Source organism: Microtus pennsylvanicus, chromosome 4 (genome assembly GCF_037038515.1).
Source record: "Microtus pennsylvanicus isolate mMicPen1 chromosome 4, mMicPen1.hap1, whole genome shotgun sequence".
Taxonomy (NCBI): Eukaryota; Metazoa; Chordata; class Mammalia; order Rodentia; family Cricetidae; genus Microtus; species Microtus pennsylvanicus.
The window spans coordinates 133,316,580-133,336,255 of record NC_134582.1 but is presented as its reverse complement, the minus strand read 5'-3'; the positions used below and the strand labels follow the sequence as shown (position 1 = coordinate 133,336,255).

At 35.4% G+C, this 19,676-nt stretch overlaps 1 protein-coding gene across 2 annotated transcripts in view; it reads right to left on the bottom strand.

The window, feature by feature from the left end:
• The window catches only part of Malrd1 (MAM and LDL receptor class A domain containing 1), a 598,349-nt gene that overhangs the window by 557,815 nt on the left and 20,858 nt on the right, over window positions 1-19,676 (bottom strand). For both annotated transcript variants that reach the window (XM_075971104.1, XM_075971103.1), the window contains exons 3-4: window positions 3,401-3,495; window positions 3,153-3,314 (exon numbers count right to left, since the gene is read on the bottom strand). In XM_075971104.1, coding sequence (XP_075827219.1) covers window positions 3,153-3,314; window positions 3,401-3,495 — 257 coding nt within the window. The remainder of the gene's footprint in view (window positions 1-3,152; window positions 3,315-3,400; window positions 3,496-19,676) is intronic.

Below are 19,676 nucleotides of genomic sequence, written 5' to 3'. Positions count from 1 at the left end.
AATGTCAACTCTTTGTTTATGGAACAGTATATCCTGGTAAATTAAAACACTTCAATTTTATTAAGGGATAAAGTTAGCTAAAGGACTCTGGGTGACCACCAGCTTCAGGGGATTTTCTAAAATCTCATGTTCATCTTGGCTGTAGCTGTCACTGACTGAAATACGTATTTCTAAAGAAAGTGTGTGTGACTTTAAACTATCAGAAGTCTGCATGGTGGGGAAATTGCAGAGAATGAAATAATTCTCAAAGGTTTCTAAGCTGCAGAGGCAGCAGATATAATATAAAGGTGCTGATTACAAAATTCCTAAAATAGTCTTTCCACAAAAGCTCTACGGGAACAAGATAGTAGATGAAGATGGTCACATTACAAGCACAACACATCTCTGCAGTCCAGCACACAGTGGTGTGTGAACATCTGTTACTTGACGACAGGGCAATATTTAAAGCAGGAGTACAGACTCGGCATCCCAGGCGCCATGCTTCTACTACTTACAAAACTTTATGTTACAAACGCTCTTTTTCCAACAATTTAAAGTATTTAGTGAAACACATTAATAAACTAAGTCGCATCTATGAAAACTGAAGCTGCTGTTCCACTTAAAAAGCTCCCATGAATAATCTGCATCTCAGTCACAGCTGAATTGCCCTAGAGATGATATTCTCTGGAATTTTAAGGTTTATTAATTGGATACACAATCTGAGCAACAAAATCTATAGTATTTGGAAATGGGCACCTGAGGTAACCAAGGAAGTCACTTTGAAAGGTTTGGTTGACAAGGTCCAGCAAGTGTATCAAATCTCTGTCACCCTACTAAGAGAAACCTTGACCTAAATATATGAACAACTAGATACTAATCATGTATCAACTTGGGAATGATCATTTTAAGATTTACTTGGTACTCATGGTTTAGAAGTTAAGAAAAATGAGTAAGTAATAGTTAAAACATGGGCCTAAATAAGATCTTCACCTGTCATCAAAATTAATGGAGCAAATTGCATCCAGTGAGATGGCTCATTCTTAATAGAATCAATCTGGGCTTTGCTGTGTTGCTTAGGCAGACATAGAGGCCTGCAAAGTGTGGAGGAAATATACTAGAACCTCCTCTAGCCCTGATTCCCATCTCAACCATCATAACAATCACTGGTCTCCAGGGGAGCTTAGGGCATACCACACGCAGCTAAAGCCACTGAAACACCAAACAAGTGCCAAACATCTCTTAAAATAATACTTGAAACCTTTCTTGTGTCATGCCCAGCACATCCCAAGTAAGTCATATTTAAATAAGCGAAGCAATCACCAGAAAAACTTAACCATGTCATGATGTAAGATGTCTCTCACCCACATAAACAAACATGGCTGTTAACTTCAATAGATTGCAAATTATTAAACTGTAAAACTATGTCCAACCATAGAACTATTAAATCTATGCAGCATTTAACCAGATCCTAAATTATTTTGTATCTTCTTTAAATAACCTTTTAGTTGAACAATGGCTGAAAATTTCAATTACAGTGTGATTCCATGGCATCAACTAAGAAAATATGTCACTCACGAAAATGTCATTCAACATTTATAGCAGGCATAGATACCTATCATTTATCCTTGCCGTTCCTTTTAGCCACTCAAGATTAACTTAAGGGTAAATTGAAGCTAATTTATTCCTTAGGCTGAAACAACTGGATATATAACATCAAATTAGATATTTTTACATGAAATTTATTTTTATATGATAATTATTGATGAGAAATTTGGGGCAATTTACATCTCTCAACCTTCATCAAAGAAACTTCTACTTCTATTTGCAGGAGACTGCCATTAACACAAAGACTGATAAATTGTCAATGTGCAGAGAATAAGGGATCATTGAATATTCAGTTCCCCCAAGACTAAGGGACCAACATGGTAAAGTGGGTGGAAGAATTTTAAGAGCTAAAAAAAAGGTAGATAACTTCAGCAAAACTTTTGGTTGGGTATGACAGGGCTTTTGAATATATCAACTCATAGGAGTATTGTCTTCATACAGACCAGCCAAAATACCAGCACAAAGCAGGGAGGGGATTCAGAAATACCATCTCTAGCTGAGAGGTTATTGGCCATTTATGGCTACTGAGGCAGGAAGAGACATTTTTCTTCAGAGGCTACCCATCTCCAGCAGATGGTCCTACACACATGGAGGTACAGGCAGCATTTGTAGTCTTAAGGGTTTTTTTAAGCACAAAAATTTGGGAAGACAAAAGGTGAAGAGAAGGTAGTGAAGGAATTTGTAAGGAGGAAATAGGAGGTTATGTTTGATAAAAAGACATTATATGCATTCAAGCAATAAAAAAAGCAAAACTAAAAATAAGATAATTGACTGCTACAATATTTCAATAATAAATGATAAAGAAAATATTTTGGCTAAATTGGTCCATAAAATGGGTTTAGACATTAATTTTCTTAAAAAAATAAAATTCTTCAAAATACCTCTCATCTTTATCTGAAAAGTTTTCTTGACCATCCCAAATGTTAAAATATGTAACACTTTCCCAGGAAGTCTTATAATAAGCATTATATTATAATTTCTGTCCTGTATTAATTTTAATAGGCTATATAAGTAAGCTTGTCTTTTATAAGCTTGCATTGGATTTAATTCATAAAATTATTTAGGAAAATAAAGGATGTGTTGAAATGAGCTTAACCATGAGATAAATGAGAATCATCCTACTTCAACAGCATTTGGAATTAGAATTTAAATTAAAATCTCTTTATTTTTATTCATAAGTATCCTCTGCTCTCAAATGCATGGGTAAAGTTAGAGAGAAGAAATTTTTTAGGAGGAAGAAGTGTGGAGAAAGAGAAGTAAACAAAGTAAAAGATGAAAATAAAAGATTTAAGAAATTGAGGCCTTAATTTCATAAAATTATAGTTAGCCTTTACATCACTGTATCTTAAAATATATCTATTTTAATTTAAAACACAAAGTCAACATTTCACAATGAAAATGTCTATTCTATTACCATGACTAGCCATTCTAATTTACTGAAGACTTGAAAATTATGGGAAATTCCAGTCGGGCAGATGAATCGGCCATGCGACTTTTTAATGGGTATGTTTCTAAGTCTGGATTCTTACGGGTTTTGCTCCAAAGTCATAGCTGGAGATAAGGCTTACCTGAAACGGCTGTGAGCTCCGGATTGTGATGACATTTCTCTCCCACTGACTCTGAATTGTCTCTGCTTTCTGCCATACCTGCTGGATAGGACTGTCACATGTGGTTTGAAGGCCTGCTGTCAATTGGTTGCTCTGGTGACTGGAGAAGTCATAAAACGTAATCTGTAAGGAATAATTGATAACCAAATAATTGCAATAAAGGAATTGCCAAGTGTGTCAGAACTGGAAAGGCTTTGTGTTGTACATACCTGACAAACTTGCTGGTCATTAGTTGGAAGGAAAATTCTGCTTCTTAAGTTTGAGGAGATGGAATTCACTCTGGAGACCAACATGAGAAAATTGGCTGTGATGAACAAGAATTGTGAAATTAGACTGAAGCTGATCACTGACAACCTAATTTTAAACACTAGAGGCTATTCTGGTACATATAACTGTATTGAAAGGATTAAAAACTAAAACACACCAGTAAATTGACTGATATTTTTACATTTTATATTGTCTATTTAAAGAACTAACAGTGATTATACACATTATAATATTATGGGCAACAGTCCAAAATACACTGTAGTCACATTTTACATAGGAACTAACAACTCCATAAAGAAGTTATCTAGTAAAAACACAATTCTGGGATTGCCTGCTAAAATAAGAACCTCAGCAGCAAATGCAATGAGAATATTATTTTCTATACCATCATTTCAAAAGACTTAGGTGACATGGTCCCAGGTTTTAGCAGAAATACAAGGAAGAGCACTGAGCACTGATGTTTTCTCTTGGAAACAGTTTTATTGTTTGGAAACTTCTAATAAAAAACACACTGGGTATTCGCTAGACTGTCAGAGAGTCCCTGGTGTGCTTTATCAGGGTTATCACGGCTGATATGGAAGCATCTGCTATGTTGACACTGTGTTTGGTACAGTGATGTTTGTCAAAAGAGAAGAAAAACGGTGTTGACAGTGATTATGATAACCTATCTATTTAAGCCACTCAGTGGTATTTTAAAGCCCGACTGGAAGTCAAATCTAATTGTCACATCATTGAGTCAATCAATACTAATATTTTGAGCCCTAGTAAACCTCAACTTTTCTGGTATTCTGGTAGAACAATTGGACAGCTATTAGCTTGCTCTTAAAGCAATAAACTGAGGTTGAGAAAATTACTAATTAACAAGGGTAAGTGTAGGGAGGCCCAGCTGGTCAAAGGTTGCAGTCTATCGTCGCCAGGTAGCTTTCGCCAAACTCAGCAACATGAAGCATTCCCTCCCCAGTGAAACTTCCTGCTCTCTACCTGCCCTTACTTGGAGGATGTCTCCAGGCCCAGATGCCTGACGGATCTAGTGTGACCCTTGGAGTAGTTTCCTGCTAGAGGTTTTCCCCCGTTGCATATATGGTAACTAAGACTTGTACTTAAGCTTTGCTATAGGACCCTACTGCCACATAAGAAGATTTGTTATAGGAGCATGCTGTTTATTGCAAATTAGGGTTTGTTCTCCTGCTTTCCCAATCCTATATTTTTCCTATACTCTGGAATAGAGTTGAGTTGTCTCACTGAAGTTATCTCCCAGAGGGCTATCTCTGTTATAGCCACAGCTGGCTGAACCCTTTTCCCTGCTTCTTCTCCCTCACCATCTCAAGGAGCCACAGCTGATCATCCCGAGGAGGAAGGAGAACACACATAAACAATGTGGATATAATGTTGGTTTTAAACAAAGTGTTAGCTCTATGAATAGATTTAAAAAATATTTCAATTGTTACATACAGATATTCAACAGACAATAATAGACAGATAGACAGACAGACAGACAGACAGACAGACAGACAGACAGATAGATAGATGATAGACAGATATATTCACAGACTGGCATAACAAAAAGGGGAAACACACACACAGCCATCACCACCACAACAACAGCAACAACAAAATAACAAGAATCAAAAGAAAAAACAGTGCTCATTGATAACTCTAAACATCAACAGTCTCAATTACCAAATAAAAACACATAGACTAATGAATACAAAAGCATAATCTATCCTGCACTATCCATAAAACACCCTTTTAACATTAAGGATAGACATTACCTCAGGGTAAAGTGTTGGAAAAAGATATTCAAGCAAATGGACCTAAGAAATAATCTTATATAACCATATCTGAAAAAATAGACTTTGAATCAAGACTAGTCAGAGTAAATAGGAAAGGACATTACATAGTCATCAAAGGAAAAATTCACCAAGACAACATTGGAATTTTTAACATCTATGCGCCAAACACAAGGACACACATGTTGACAATAGAAACACTATTGCATCATATAATCGCACATTGACCTTCATACACAGATAGTGAAAGACTCTAATACATCATTCTAGCCAGAAGACGGGTCATTCAGACAAAAAGGAAATACAAAAATGTTCCAGGTAACTGAAGTCATTAAACCAAAGAGACTAACAGATGTTTACAGAACATTTCACCCAAACACAAAAGAATATACCTTTTTCTTAGCACCAAATAGAACTTTTTCCAGTATTTACTACTTACTTTGACACAAAGCAAGTCTCAATAGTCACAAGAAAATTGAAATACAACCTATTTATCCACAAAAGACTAAAGCTAAATATCATCAACAACAGAAAGCTTGCATACTTTTGGAAACTAAATAGCTCACTACTGAATGAAAAACTAGTCAAGACAGGAAGTAAGAAAGAAATTAAAGATTTTGCAGAATTCTATGTAAATCAATACATAATATTCCCAAACTTATGGAACACAGAGAAGGCAGATCTGAGAATCAAGTTTATAGTACTAAGTGCCTAAAAAAAAAAAAGGACAGACAGCTCACCTGGAAGTTCCAGAGCAAAATAGCAACCAGACCCAAAAGAAGTAAATGGCAAGAAATAGTCAAGCTCAGGGCTGAAATTAATAAAATAGAAACAAGAAAAACAACAACAATAATAAAATAAAAAATTAAAAAATAATAATAAAATAAAAATACAAAGAATCAATGAAACAAATGTCAGTTTTTTGAGAAAAACAGTAGGATGGACAAGCACCCTAGCTATATTGTCTAAAAGGTGAGGAGAAGATCCAAATTAACCAAATTAGAAATGAAAGGAGGATATAACAATAGATACCAGGGAAATGGAGAGACTTATAAAGACATTCTTTAAAATCCTGTTCTACCCAAAATTGGAATAGCTAAAAATAATAGATAATTTTTCAATATATAATACCTGCCAAGGTAAAATCAAGATAAATTAAGCAACTTATACAGATCTACAACCCATAGTGAAATAGAAGCAATATTTAAAAGTCTACCAACCAAGAAAAGCATACAACTAGATTATTTTAGTGCAAAATTTTAGCAGACTTTCAAAGAAGAGTTAATGTCTATACTCCACAAATTATTTTACAAAATGGATACAAAAGGAGTATTGTCTTCTTTGTTTTATGAGGCCATCATTACACTGATATCAAAACCACATAAAAACCCAACAAAGAAAGAAAATTAGAGATCATTTTCCCATACGAACATAGATGCAAAAATTCTCAATAAAATACTTCTACACTAAAATCAAGAACACATTGAAAACATTATTCCCCATGATTTAGTAAGCGCCATCCCAGAGATGCAGTTTGGATCCATACACATAAATCAATAAGTAGAATCCACCACATAAACACACTGAAAGACAAAAACCATGTGATCATCTCATTAGATGTGTAAAAAGCCATTGACAAAATATAACAATCCTCCATGACAGAAGTACTGGGAATTAGGAAACAAGGGAGGCCCCTCAGCATAGAAGGCAGTTTACAGAAAGTCCAGAGCTAACATGAAGACAAACGAAAGCAATTCATCTAAATTGGGAACAAGACAAGGATGTCCATTCTCTCCATACCTATTCAATATCTTGATGTCTTAGCTACACCAACAAGACAACTGAAAGAGAGCAAAATCAAAGTATCTTTACATGTAGATGATGATTCTCACATAAATCACTGGCAAAGTTCTACCAGGAAATTCCTACAGCTAATAAACTTTCAACAATATAACCTGATACAAAATTAACTCACAAAAATTAGTAGCCTTTATATATACAAATGACAGACAGGGAAAGAAATCAGAAAAATAACACCTTTCACAATAGCTTCAAATAATATTAGATATCTTGGGGTAACTCTAAGCAAGTGAAAGACTTGTATGATAAAAGAACTCCTCAGGTCACTGAAGGAAGAAATTGAAGAAGGTATCACATGATCTCCCATACTCATGGATCAGTGAGATTAATATAGCAAATATGGCCAGCCTACCAAAAACAATCTACAGATTCTGTTATCCCCATCAAAATGCCAACACAATACTTCACAGAGCTTAAAAAACAATTCTCAGCTTTATGTGGAAATAAACAGCAGCAAAAAGGAGAGCTAAAACATTCCTGAATAACAGAAGAACCACTGGAGGTGACACCATCTCTGATTTCAAGTTACATCAAAAATATAGTAATAAAAACATCATGGTATTGGCACAAAATCAGACATGTAGACCCAGATGCAGATCAGCAGACAAATGAACACCTGATTTTTATTTAAAAAAAAAAAACAGAAACACACTGGGAAAAAGACAGTATCTTCAAACAGGTCAGATTGGGTGACTGAATGTAGAAGAATCCAAACAGATCCACACCTATCACCCTGAACGAAACTCAACTCCAAATGGATCAAAGACTTAAAACTTAAAAAAGAAACACTGAATCTGATAAAAGAAGTGGGGCATAGTCTTGAACTCAATGGAGGCAGAGGAAAGGACTTTCTGAACAAAACCCTGCTAACATAGGCACTAAAATCAGTAATTAATGAAGGGTATCTTATGAAACTGAAAAAACTGAAAAGCTCTGTACAGCAGAGGACACCATTATTTAGACAAAGGGGCAACCTACAGAATGGGGTGCTCTTGGTAGGTTGGAGAACTTTCAATTTATGACTTATTTTTTTAATGACTGCTGCATGGTCATGCTGCAGAGGCTGTGAGTAAGGGACACACTCATCCATTGTTTGTGGGACTAGAAACTTGTACAGACTCTATGAAAATCAGTGTGGTGGTTCTTCTGGAAGATGGGAATGGATCTACCTCTAAATCCATCTATAACGCTTTTTGGTAATTACCCAAAGGTTATTTCAACGTGTCATAGAAGCACTTGTTAAACCATGTTGATTGCTGCTTTATTCATAATAGTCCAAAATGACAAACAATTTAGATGACCCTTAGCAGAAGGATTAATAAAGAAAATGTGGTACATTTACACAATGAAATATTGCTCAGTCATTAAAGGAAATGAAACTAAAAAATTTTCCAGTAAACTGATGAAACTAGAATAAAATAATTCTGAGTGAGGCAACCCAGACCCAGAAAGTCAAATGTGATATGTACTCACTTATATGTGGATATTAGTTGACAAACCAATGATAGTCAAGCTACAATATATAGAAGAGCAGAGGTTACAAATAGAGTAAAAGACTAGGGGGCAGATAGACCTCCCTAGGAAAGGGAAATATAGTTACAAACAGATAAAAAGTAAAAGAAACCTGAAAAAGGAGAATCAAACAGAGGAAGGAACATGGGAAGAGGCAGCTAAAATCAAGGGCCTAAAATATATACTTATATAAGTCATTGTAAATGGAGTTGTCTAATAATCGAAGAGACAGAGCATCAACTGGACATCTCTTCTCGCCAAATAAAGCTTACAGAACTGAGAATGAATTACACTTAATCGAATTGTTGGCCATTGAAAACCCATGGGAATCCATAAACAACCCAGGTAGTTATAAATGCTATAGAATGCTCTCCACAAACTGACAGGAAGACCCTATTGATGAAGACAATTCTTATACTACCAATTGAATGTCATTAGGAGTTGTTTTAATAATAATATGTCCATTTCTGTAAATAACAATAGTAGTTTTTCCCACAAGGCCTGAATAGCCATGGTTTTTGGCTCCAATATTGATGATAAATGTGGGTTTCATCTCCTGGAGTGCAACTTAAATCCAACCAGAAAGTGGTTTGTTATCCCCATCCTGTTCACGTCACTATTGCAGCAGTGAGCATGTCATGCTGGCTAGTCATTATTGCTGCTCTCAGAGCTCACATTTGTGTAAAGCTGAGATTACTTCTATTATTCCAGTAGTATGTATATCACCCTCAAGCACTATGAATGCTAGCCAGTGGGGATGAAACTTCCAAATAAATATCAGTTTGACATCCATATCCCATGACTCAACTTTGTGCTGTCTTCAGCAGTAGGTTCTTACTGTCAACTTCTGAAAGATAATCAGTAACATTGGCAATGGCCTAATGTTTAGTGACCCATGGGACCTTACTGGTCAACATATGATATTTATGATATAATATATATCTTGAATTATATTTGAATATATGTATGTGTATTACATATGTAAGATTTGTATGTGTGTATATATTCGTCTTAATTTGTGTGTGTATATATACATATATACATATATATATATATATATATATATACACGCTTCTACACTAGTTGGCTTTCATATTACTTTTCAAAGGTTTTTAGTGTTATTAATCCCTCTCCTTACTCCAACTATCACCCTGCCTCCCTTATCCTATGATTTTTTTAAAAATTGTTTTTATTGAGCTACATATTTTTCTTCGCTACCCACTTCCTCTTCCCTCCCCTTCTACCTTCTCCCATGATCCCCAGGCTCCAAATTTACTCAGGAGATCTTGTCCTTTTGTACTTCTCATGTACATTAGATCCATGTATGTCTCTCTTAGGGTCCTCTTTGTTGTCTAAGTTCTCTGGGATTGTAAATTATAGGCTGGTTTTTCTTTGCTTTATGTCTAAAAGCCACTTATGAGTGAGTACATATATTATATTTGTCTTTCTTGGTCTAGGTTACCTCACTCAATATGATCTTTTCTAGTTCCATCCATTTGCCTGCAAATTCCAAGATGCCATTATTTGTTTCTGCTGTGTAGTACTCCATTGTGTAAATGTACCACATATTCCTTATCCATTCTTCAGTTGAGGGGTATTTAGGTTGTTTCCAGGTTCTGGTTATAACAAACAATGCTGCTATGAACATAGTTGAGCACATGTCCTTGTGGTATGATTGAGCATCCTTTGGGTATATATCCAAAAGTGGTATTGCTGGTTTTGAGGTAGATTGTTTCCTAATCTTTTGAGAAATCACCATACTGATATCCAAAGATGCTGTACCAGCTTGCACTACCATCAGCAATGCAGGAGTGTTCCCTTTACCTCACATCCTCTCCAGCATAAGTTGTCATCAGTGTTTTAGATCTTGGCCATTCTTACCGGTGTAAGATGGAATCTGAGATTTGTTTTGATATCTTATAATTTTTAAATAATTATACTAGCTATGGAAAGAGAAGTAAGTAATCTGAACAAATCACTTATCTCTAACATTGGACATTTTTTAAAGGACAAGTAATGGAAATCATGACAAGAATGTGAAAATTGAGTGAAAAACTAGAGGAATTTGGATCATGTAATAGATAAGAAAAAGCACAGGGATGTTACATAAAATCAGGCTGCTAAATGTTGTTCAGGTGGAGTCAAGAACACAAAACTCCAGCCTTTAAATGTAGACTGTGTTTAATTTATTTTGGATTTATCAAGTAATAGAAACTTTTATAGATGTTGAAAAGTTAATAATAAGCATTAGTGGATGATCAGGGTATTGTAAAACTTTCTTTCTCTAAAATCTGAGGAAATGGGAAGTCTGCCAGTCAGCCACTGCTAGACCAGAGTTGTCATTGCAGCTTTAACAATCTACTCTACAGTTAGTAACCTCAGAGCAGCACAAATTATTATCTTATCCTTCCTGTGGGTTATAACTCCAGACACTGGGTGACTTCTTTGTTGTTTGCTTAGATGTTCAAAAATGTTAAAGTTAAAGTGCTGACTGACTTTACTTTTTTCTCATGGCTCTGCAGATGAAAGTGCCTTCAAGTCCAATCAGCCTGTTAGCACAATTCGGTTCTATGCAGTTAGGCTGAGGTCCAAGTTCTTTTGCTAGCTATACCTAGTTTTCTACTTCTGTAAGCTATTCTACCCCCTATTTTATGTTTTCTTTTCTCCATCTTTGCTGCCATCTTAGAAGGATTTCAGGCTTGTGAACCTAAATAGCTCTGATGTTCACCTTATTTCTTCCATATTTCTCTTCTCTTTTCATTGACTCCTGAGATTGCTTTAGGCCCACTTCAGTGATACAGGATAATCTTCTAATTTTAAGGTCAATTAATTAGAGATCTTACCTATATGTAAAAAGTCTTTTCACAGCAATACCTGTGCCTTATTTAATAATGGAGGCATAAGCATCTTACTAAAGTGGGAATTTTTTAAATTCTGCTAACTATGACAAAGTAAATACTAATTTGCTTCTTTTGCTTCTTGTGCTGCAACTTAAGTCATTGGCCAGAGTTTACAAAGAATAAATGTAGTGTGGATTGCTGTTATATTTTCTTGACTAATAGGACATAGGGAATTCAAGTGAGTATTCCTGACTGTGCTCTGAGAGCACAGGCTGACAACCAACACCTGCTGAGTTTTGCCAACCAACCCAACTGGAAAATTTCCCTGTTATCATATTTGATAGAGTCTCATTCTTATTTATTGCTGGTTATCATTCAAAAGTAAACCTTTTAAAATTTCTTTGAATTTCACTACAAATACTGTTACTGAGTCTATATATGTTTACTGAATATGATTGTTTTTCACTTATCGCTCGATTAATTTGAATAATATAGATCCACAAGCCATTTGTCCATACAGTTCCTACCAAAGTTAAGCAAATTATAAAGAGAAATACTTCTACACTGCAATAAAGAATCAGCACAAGTATCATTTTTAGCTCTCATGTTAAGGTATTTGGCAGCTTGATGACTAAGGTTATATGCTAGCATTGCATTGATGTTATATCAGTTAATTTATGTATGTAAGCTGTCACATCCCCTCCATTGACATATACATTATTTGAAATGAAATAAATGGAAAAATAAAATGATATTCTATTATTTGATACTCAATAGCTATCAAGTTTATTGGGGGAACTATGAAAACCTCATGTTGTTTATTCTCTTCAAATGTGTAAACATACATATATCATTAGCTTGCCAATCAGAATTTAGGGTAAAAATTTAAACTTTCCTAAAAATACTACTTGAAAAGGAATTGCTAAGTTTCAAATAGGCACACCCTTGAGACGCGTTGGTGCTCTCCAGCTACCGCAATAACTCCATCACTCACTATTACTCGCTAGACAGGACACACATGAGAAAGTCAGCTGTAAGCGAGTTCAAGTTTATGAGAGAAAATGTGAGGTAGAAACAGCAGCAGACAGAAAAATTGTAAGACAGGACATCTTCAACATACATACATAGCCCGAGCTTCGTTTTCAAAAAATAATACATTGTATTTATAGCTGACTTCTATGTCATTTATGAATAGACCAACTACCTTCCAGGCCTTCATGTAGTTTCTCACAATACATGTCATTTCTGTCCCCATTTTTCCTTTGAAATATGGATTTAAAGCTTTTTCTCTAAGGCCCTCCACCTTTTAGAATCAGGTTTGATTCTAGTCCAAAAGCAATTGGCTGTAATCCATTATACCTCACTTTTCTTTCTCTCTATAAACATTTGCATCATTCCCAAACATACATACCAAAGAAAGTTCAACAACAAATATATGAGGGAAACAGAGATCTGGCTCAGTGATCTGGAACACCACCCACTTGCTCATAGAGTATGAGTTCCATTCCTCACTCACAAACCACCTGTAGTGTGAGTTTCAGGGAACCTCATGCCCTCTTCTGACCTCCATGGTAATCTACATATGTGTGTGTGTGTGTGCATGTGCATGTGTGTGCACTCATGCACATGGATTCCAAAAAAATTTTTAAAACATTGAAAATGGTTTGATATTATACTGAAAAGTGTATGGGCAGAAAAGCATTCATTTGCATTCTACCAAACATTTTATTTGTACATTAATTCTAAGAAAGAGGTGTTATTCCAATATTTATTTTCCTTAGCCAAGATTTTCAGTCTGTAGGTTTAGTTACTTATGGCAAGCTACAGCAAGAGAAATATTAGGTAGAAAATTCAAAATCAAATAATTACAATTATTTATTACAATTAGATATTTATAATGATAATCAGTATGAATTGTCGAGTCAGCTCAAATCTAGAATCATCTCAGTAACTGACTGTGGAACATGCTTGTGGGGAAGGTACCTTGATTGCACTAGTTGAGGTAGGGAGATCTACCCTACATAAGTGTCATCATATCATGGCGTAAGTCTTGGGCTGGATAAAAAGGAGACAGACAAACATCATTGCTGACTCCTCCTGACCATGGATATAGGATGATCAGTTGACTCAGATTCTTGCATCCCCAACTTCCCTACCACAATGGACTTTGACTTGAACTGTGAAATAAAATAAAACTCAAGATGTTTGGTCAGAGTATTTTACCACAGGATCAGAAAAAATAAAATGATATGATTTTGTTTCGTTATTATTGCTAAGCTATCATAAAAATCTGTAAAATATGGGAAATGTATAGTATTTCTCTATCTCAGTCGCCTTCTGGGATCTTGGAATGTATCCACCATTGATAAGAAAGAGCTATTATATAAACAAATATTTTCATCTATGCAATGTCCAGGTGAATTTTTAAAAATAGCATAATAAAGCTAATTGTTATATAGAATCTGGATATAATTCATTTATATTGATGGCTACAGTTTGCATTTGTAACCTACCCATAATGGGAGCATATTTTGATACTATATCTAATCATAGTGAATTATTTTCTTAATTTCATGTAATAATTAACATTTGATTTCTAGAAGAATGGTTACAATATTTACTTCTTGTCTTAGTTAATTTTCTTTAGCTGTGAAGAGACACCACGACCATAGTAACTCTTATAAAGCAAAAAAATTTCAGAGATTTAGTCCATGATCATCCTTGTACAACATGGCAGTATGCAGGCAGACATGGTACTGCAGCAGAAAATCCTATATCTTTGATAGGCAGGCAAAAGGAAGTAATATGGGACACTGGGTGGTATCTTGAGCATATGAGACTTCAAAGCCTGCCTCCACAGTGAAAGACTTTCTCCAAGACCACACCTACTCCAACAAGGCCACACCTCCTAATAGTGTCATTCCCTGGGGGGGGGGCATTTTCCTTCAAACCAACACACTCTTCTATTTCTAAAATTCCATTCTGTCAGACATAGTAATCTTCACCCTTTATTGAATATACTAGGAGATGAAAACTATGACCTACTGATGAATCTCACTGAAGGACTAAATTCTATTTTGTTTAATTTTTTATTTATTATTATTGTGTGTATGTAAGTGCATGCATGTCTTGGCACATGTGTGGAGGTCACAGCATATCATTCAGTTCCTTCCTCACATACTGGGTTCTGAATATCAAACTCAAATCTCAGACATGCATGAAAATTGTTCTTATCCACTGAACCATCTCATTGACCCAACTGCCTAAATTCTTAGTGGGACAAGGTAATGTTAAGTCCTTCTGTGTTAGTTATTTTATTTCACAATACATAGGAGACTAAACAGAACATAGATATACAGTTCCAGAAATAGAATCCTTAAACAAAAAGCAAGCCAAACCCTGGAACAGATGAATCATCCTATTGAAACTGCTTTGGGTAAAAGCAATATAGATGCTACCAAAAAATATCTGCCAGGCATAAACATTTACAATCAAATTTTATCTTTGCCCTGTTGTGAGATCTTAAATGCATGCTTGAAGCCAGAAGAATGGTTGGTGAATGGGCTATTTTGCTCATCTTGTAAGTACAAGCATAAGGTTTGTTTTTATGTCAGTAGATTGAACATTCACTGGGGAGAAGAACTATGCTCTTTTCCACTGTATTGTTAGGCCCCAGAGAAGTATTAACATAATACAGATGCTTAAGAAAGAGCTTTTGAAATAAGATGGTAACTAACAAATCAACATTAATTTTTCCTGATTTCTATATAAACTGCTATTCAAACTATAAAGCTGCAAAAACATGATTTATTTCTGCTGTGGAGTCTTCATGATAACATTACATGACTCACTACGTAATCTAGCAGCCTGTCCACTCTTAAACCCTGGGTGTTTATTTTCATGTTCTGGAAGAAGCAGAAACCTGAAGCAGACTGAGAGATGCTGAGTTTTATTAAAATGAATAACCCAGATATAAGCAGAACAAATATGCCAGAAGACAAAGTTTGTGCCTAGTCTTGTAATAACAGTGTTTCATTGATATCCCTGGGAGGATTTCTCTTTTCTGAAAGAAAATGGAGAAGGAGTGGATCTGGGGAGAAGGGAGGTGGGGCAGTCCTGGGAGTAGTGGACGGAAGGGCTGTGATCAGGATGAGAGAAGAATAATAAAAGAGTATAGGGAATTATGTGTTTGTCTATCTTGTTGATTTTCTTAAAGAACCAACTCTTTGTTTCATTGATTCATCACATTGTTTTCTTTGTTTATATTTTATTGATTTCAGTCTTCAGTTTGATTGTTTCCTGTCTTCTATTCCTCCTGTGTGAGTCTGTTTCTTTTTGTTCTAGCGTTTTCAGGTGTGCTGTTAAGTCACTAGTGTGAGATTTCTCAACTTTCTTGGTGTAAACACTTCTCCCTTGACCCAGGAGTGGTTCAATAGAGCACTGATTAATTTCTTTGTCTTTGTGAGCTTTCTGAAATTAGTGTTGCTGTTAAATTCTAATTTTAAAGCATGGTGATGCAATAAGATACAGGGGATTACTCCAATTTTTTTGTATATGTTGAAGTTTACTTTTTTAGTGAGTATGTGGTCAATTATAGAGAAGGTTCCATGTGGTGCTGAGAAGAAACTATATTCTTTCTTTTGGTAAAAGGTATATTCTTTTGTGTTTGGGTAGAATGTTCTATAGATGTCTGTTAAGTCCATTTGAATCCTGACATCTGTTAGTTCTCTTATTTCTCTGTTAAGTTTCTAACTGGTTGACCTGTTCATTGGGGCGATTGGAATGTTGAAGTCTCCTACTATTAGTGTGTGGGGTTTGATGTGCGATTTAAGCTTTAGTAATGTTTCTTTTATATATGTGGTTGCTCTTGTATTTGGGGCACAGATGTTCAGGATTGAGACTTCATCTTGATGGATTGTTCCTATTATGAGTGTAAAGTGCCCTTCTCCACCTCTTTAAATTTATTTTAGTTTGAAATCTATTTTGTTAGATATTAGATTAGCTACACCAACTTGTTTCTTAGGTCCATTTGATTGGGAAATCTTTTCCCAATCCTTTACTCTAAGGTAATATCTGTGTTTGAAGTCAAGATGTGTGTCTTCTAAATAACAGAAGGCTGGATCCTGCTTTCCTGTCCATTCTCTTAGCCTGTGTCTTTTTATAGGTAAATTGAGTTCATTGATATTAAGAGATATTAGTGACCAGACACAAGCTTAAGAATTGGCTGTACTTACTGGTAGTTTCTGTGGCTAAAACTTTGAAAGAAAAAATTGCTAGTTGTAAATTGAGAAAGGGCAACAAGAGAACCATGCGTGGCACTAAGAAAAATAATCTAGAAAGAAAGCAAGAATAAGAATGTCTCATGGTCTATGAAAAGCAAGTGGAACTCAAAAAAAACTAGAAAGGGATATTTGAAGAAAATACAACTTAAGGAAAGGGGATAGTAGATTATGAGTAAAAATGAAATTAGAAAAGAAGTGAAATTAGAGATATTGAATAATAGGTTTAGAAGGGTTTAAGCAATGAGGAACACAAGATTATCAAAGAGATATCTTAGTGGAAGAAGGGGTAACCCAAAGAAAGAATGTGTGAAAAGCCACACAAAGTCTACTATATTACAATCCATTTAAAAACATAATGGGAGATACTGTAATTTTATGTTTCTATACGTGACATGGCTAAAAGTTTGGAATAAAGGAGGAGGAGGTTGATTGGTGGGTTAGAGTTTCAGAGAATAACTAAAGATGTGTTCAAACAACTTTTGGAAACCCATTAGTAAGAAAATTTCAGTATATAACTTTTGAAAAAATCAATAGTTTGACTGGATGTGCAATGTGGTGTCCAGAAGACATGGGTTTTTAAATAAAAATTGGTGTAGGAGTTCCTTCTGTTTGTGTGTTGCTTTCATTGGATAATGAATAAAGAAACTGCCTTGGCCTAGTTGATAGGACAGAACTTGGGTAGGCAGAGTAGACAGAAATGAATGCTGGGAAGAAGGGCAGAGTAGCAGACACCATGGATCTTCTGCAAGAGACAGACGCTCATTAGAATCTCGTTGGTAAGCCACAGTCACATAGCAATACACAGATTAACAGAAATGGGTTAGATTAAGATCTAAGAATGAGCCAATAAGAAGTCAGAGCTAATGTGCCAGGCAGTGTTTAAATGAATACAGCTTCTGTGTGATTGTTTCAGGTTTAATATTGCCGGGCAGCCAGGATGACAAGCAGCCTGCTCCTCCTGTTATAGAGTGGTGCCCACATGGTTAACTAAATCCACATAAAATCTGAGAAAGCTTTAAAAAGAATACAGAGTTTAACACAGCTTCTTGCTGTTTTCTGGTGACTTGCCACAGCTGCTTTAAGAGAGATTTTCCTGATTCAGCTGTAGCGGGGGAAAAAAACCCTGCAGTTTCAAAATATTGGCTTTCTGAGCTATGCTGCCAGCGTGACCTCTGGCTCTTGCGGGAGACAGAGCATTTGGATGAGGTTTGTGAGCAGACTGCTGCAGCTTGCTTGATGGCAACGTGGACCAGCTTTGTGCCTGAAAGCGGGGCAGTGTGCCTTGCTCTCAGAGGTGCAAGCGACTGGGCAGGGAGGGCATGCCCAGAGTACCTGTATTTGACCAAGGTTGTTGCAGCTTAGGTTCTTAAGTGCTTAGCATTCTAAAAGCACAAAGCGAAAGTGTTCCTGGATAGTAAAGAATTATCGATTTACAATAGGACAGATTCAGACATAAATGATCTCTAAATGGGTCACAGTTTTGGATAAATATATGTAGTCTTGGGAGAAAAAAAATAAAAAGAGTATATAGAGTCATAAAATAAAGTTAATGCTTTAAAAATGGATAAAGTCTTTAAAAAGACAGAAGAAAGTGATAGAGTAAAAATAAGGCATGTAAAAATAAAAGATTCACAGACAGCCTGAATTATGTATGTTATTGTGTTATTTTTTAATTTTTTGACTGTGAAGGAGCTAAGTACAAAAACGCATTTCATTGTATGGGCTGCTAAACTAAACCAACATGTATATTATAAAGGTATCTTGACTTTAGAATTTGGGTCTAAGAATATGGCGCTTTGGTGTTTTCACAGAATATGAGAACTTGTGGATTGCCTCCATACAAATATGGTTTCATGGACATTAGAATATGATGTCCATAATATGATGTCCATACAAATATGGCTTCATGGACATTGGCCTCCTGAAAGGTCACTGTAAACACCCCCACAAAGAAAAATTGCCCAACTGCTGACTGAGATGAACTTAGCACAACAGCGCCCCCATACAGCAAGAAAAAGTTTGGAGAGAAATAACTACATCCATATTCCCAAATATTGTTTATAACTGTTTTTTACATTTAAAGGGGGATATGATATAGACATAAATACTTTGCATTGGTATGGATTTTGCTTTCTTAACATAAATTTAAGGTCAATCTTGTTATATGTATATTTCTGCTCTTGACTAATGTATTATGATTGTGTAGTTCATTTGAAAATATAATGTATAATTAGGAAATATAGGTTGCTAATGGATAATCATCGATAATAGTCAAGCTTGTAGCCATGTTAGTTAGATTTTCTAGATATATAGAGATATATTTCACTTAGATAGGCATTCTTCATATCTTTCAAAGACTACAGAATATGGCATTTAAAATGTTTGAATAACTTAGGGCTTTTCATAATGAGGGGAAATGTCTGCTCCTGGCAGCACTAATCTACTTCAAGAGGAAGATGGGCAACAAAAAGGCTCCTTATGGAGTTGGTTAGCCATTTGAGCAAGAAATTGCTCTTGCCTGGACTGATGCATAAACTAGACATGAAGAACCCACAGAGAGAGGACTGCTTAACTTGCCTGAAGGTGAGATGATCCTTCAGGGTCCATGTTTCATGAAAGAGTCTGCAAGACATTTTTCACACAGAAGAAAGTGACTGAACTGTATTTAAAATTTCCTGCTTCATGAAAAGTTCTGCTGGACACTATGGCCTGTAGGCTAAAGATGGATGCCCCAACAGTACAGAAGAACTTTGGGTGACTTTCCAGGCAGTGAAATGCCTCTGTCAATTCTAGAGTTTTGGAAGTTGTTTATAATGCACTTCCAGTTTACATAGGTAATATTATACCTTCTAAATTATTTGATCAAGTTGAAGAATAGATAGATAGTTATAGTTTTCCTTTGTTATGATTAAAGATAAAATAGATATAAGTATT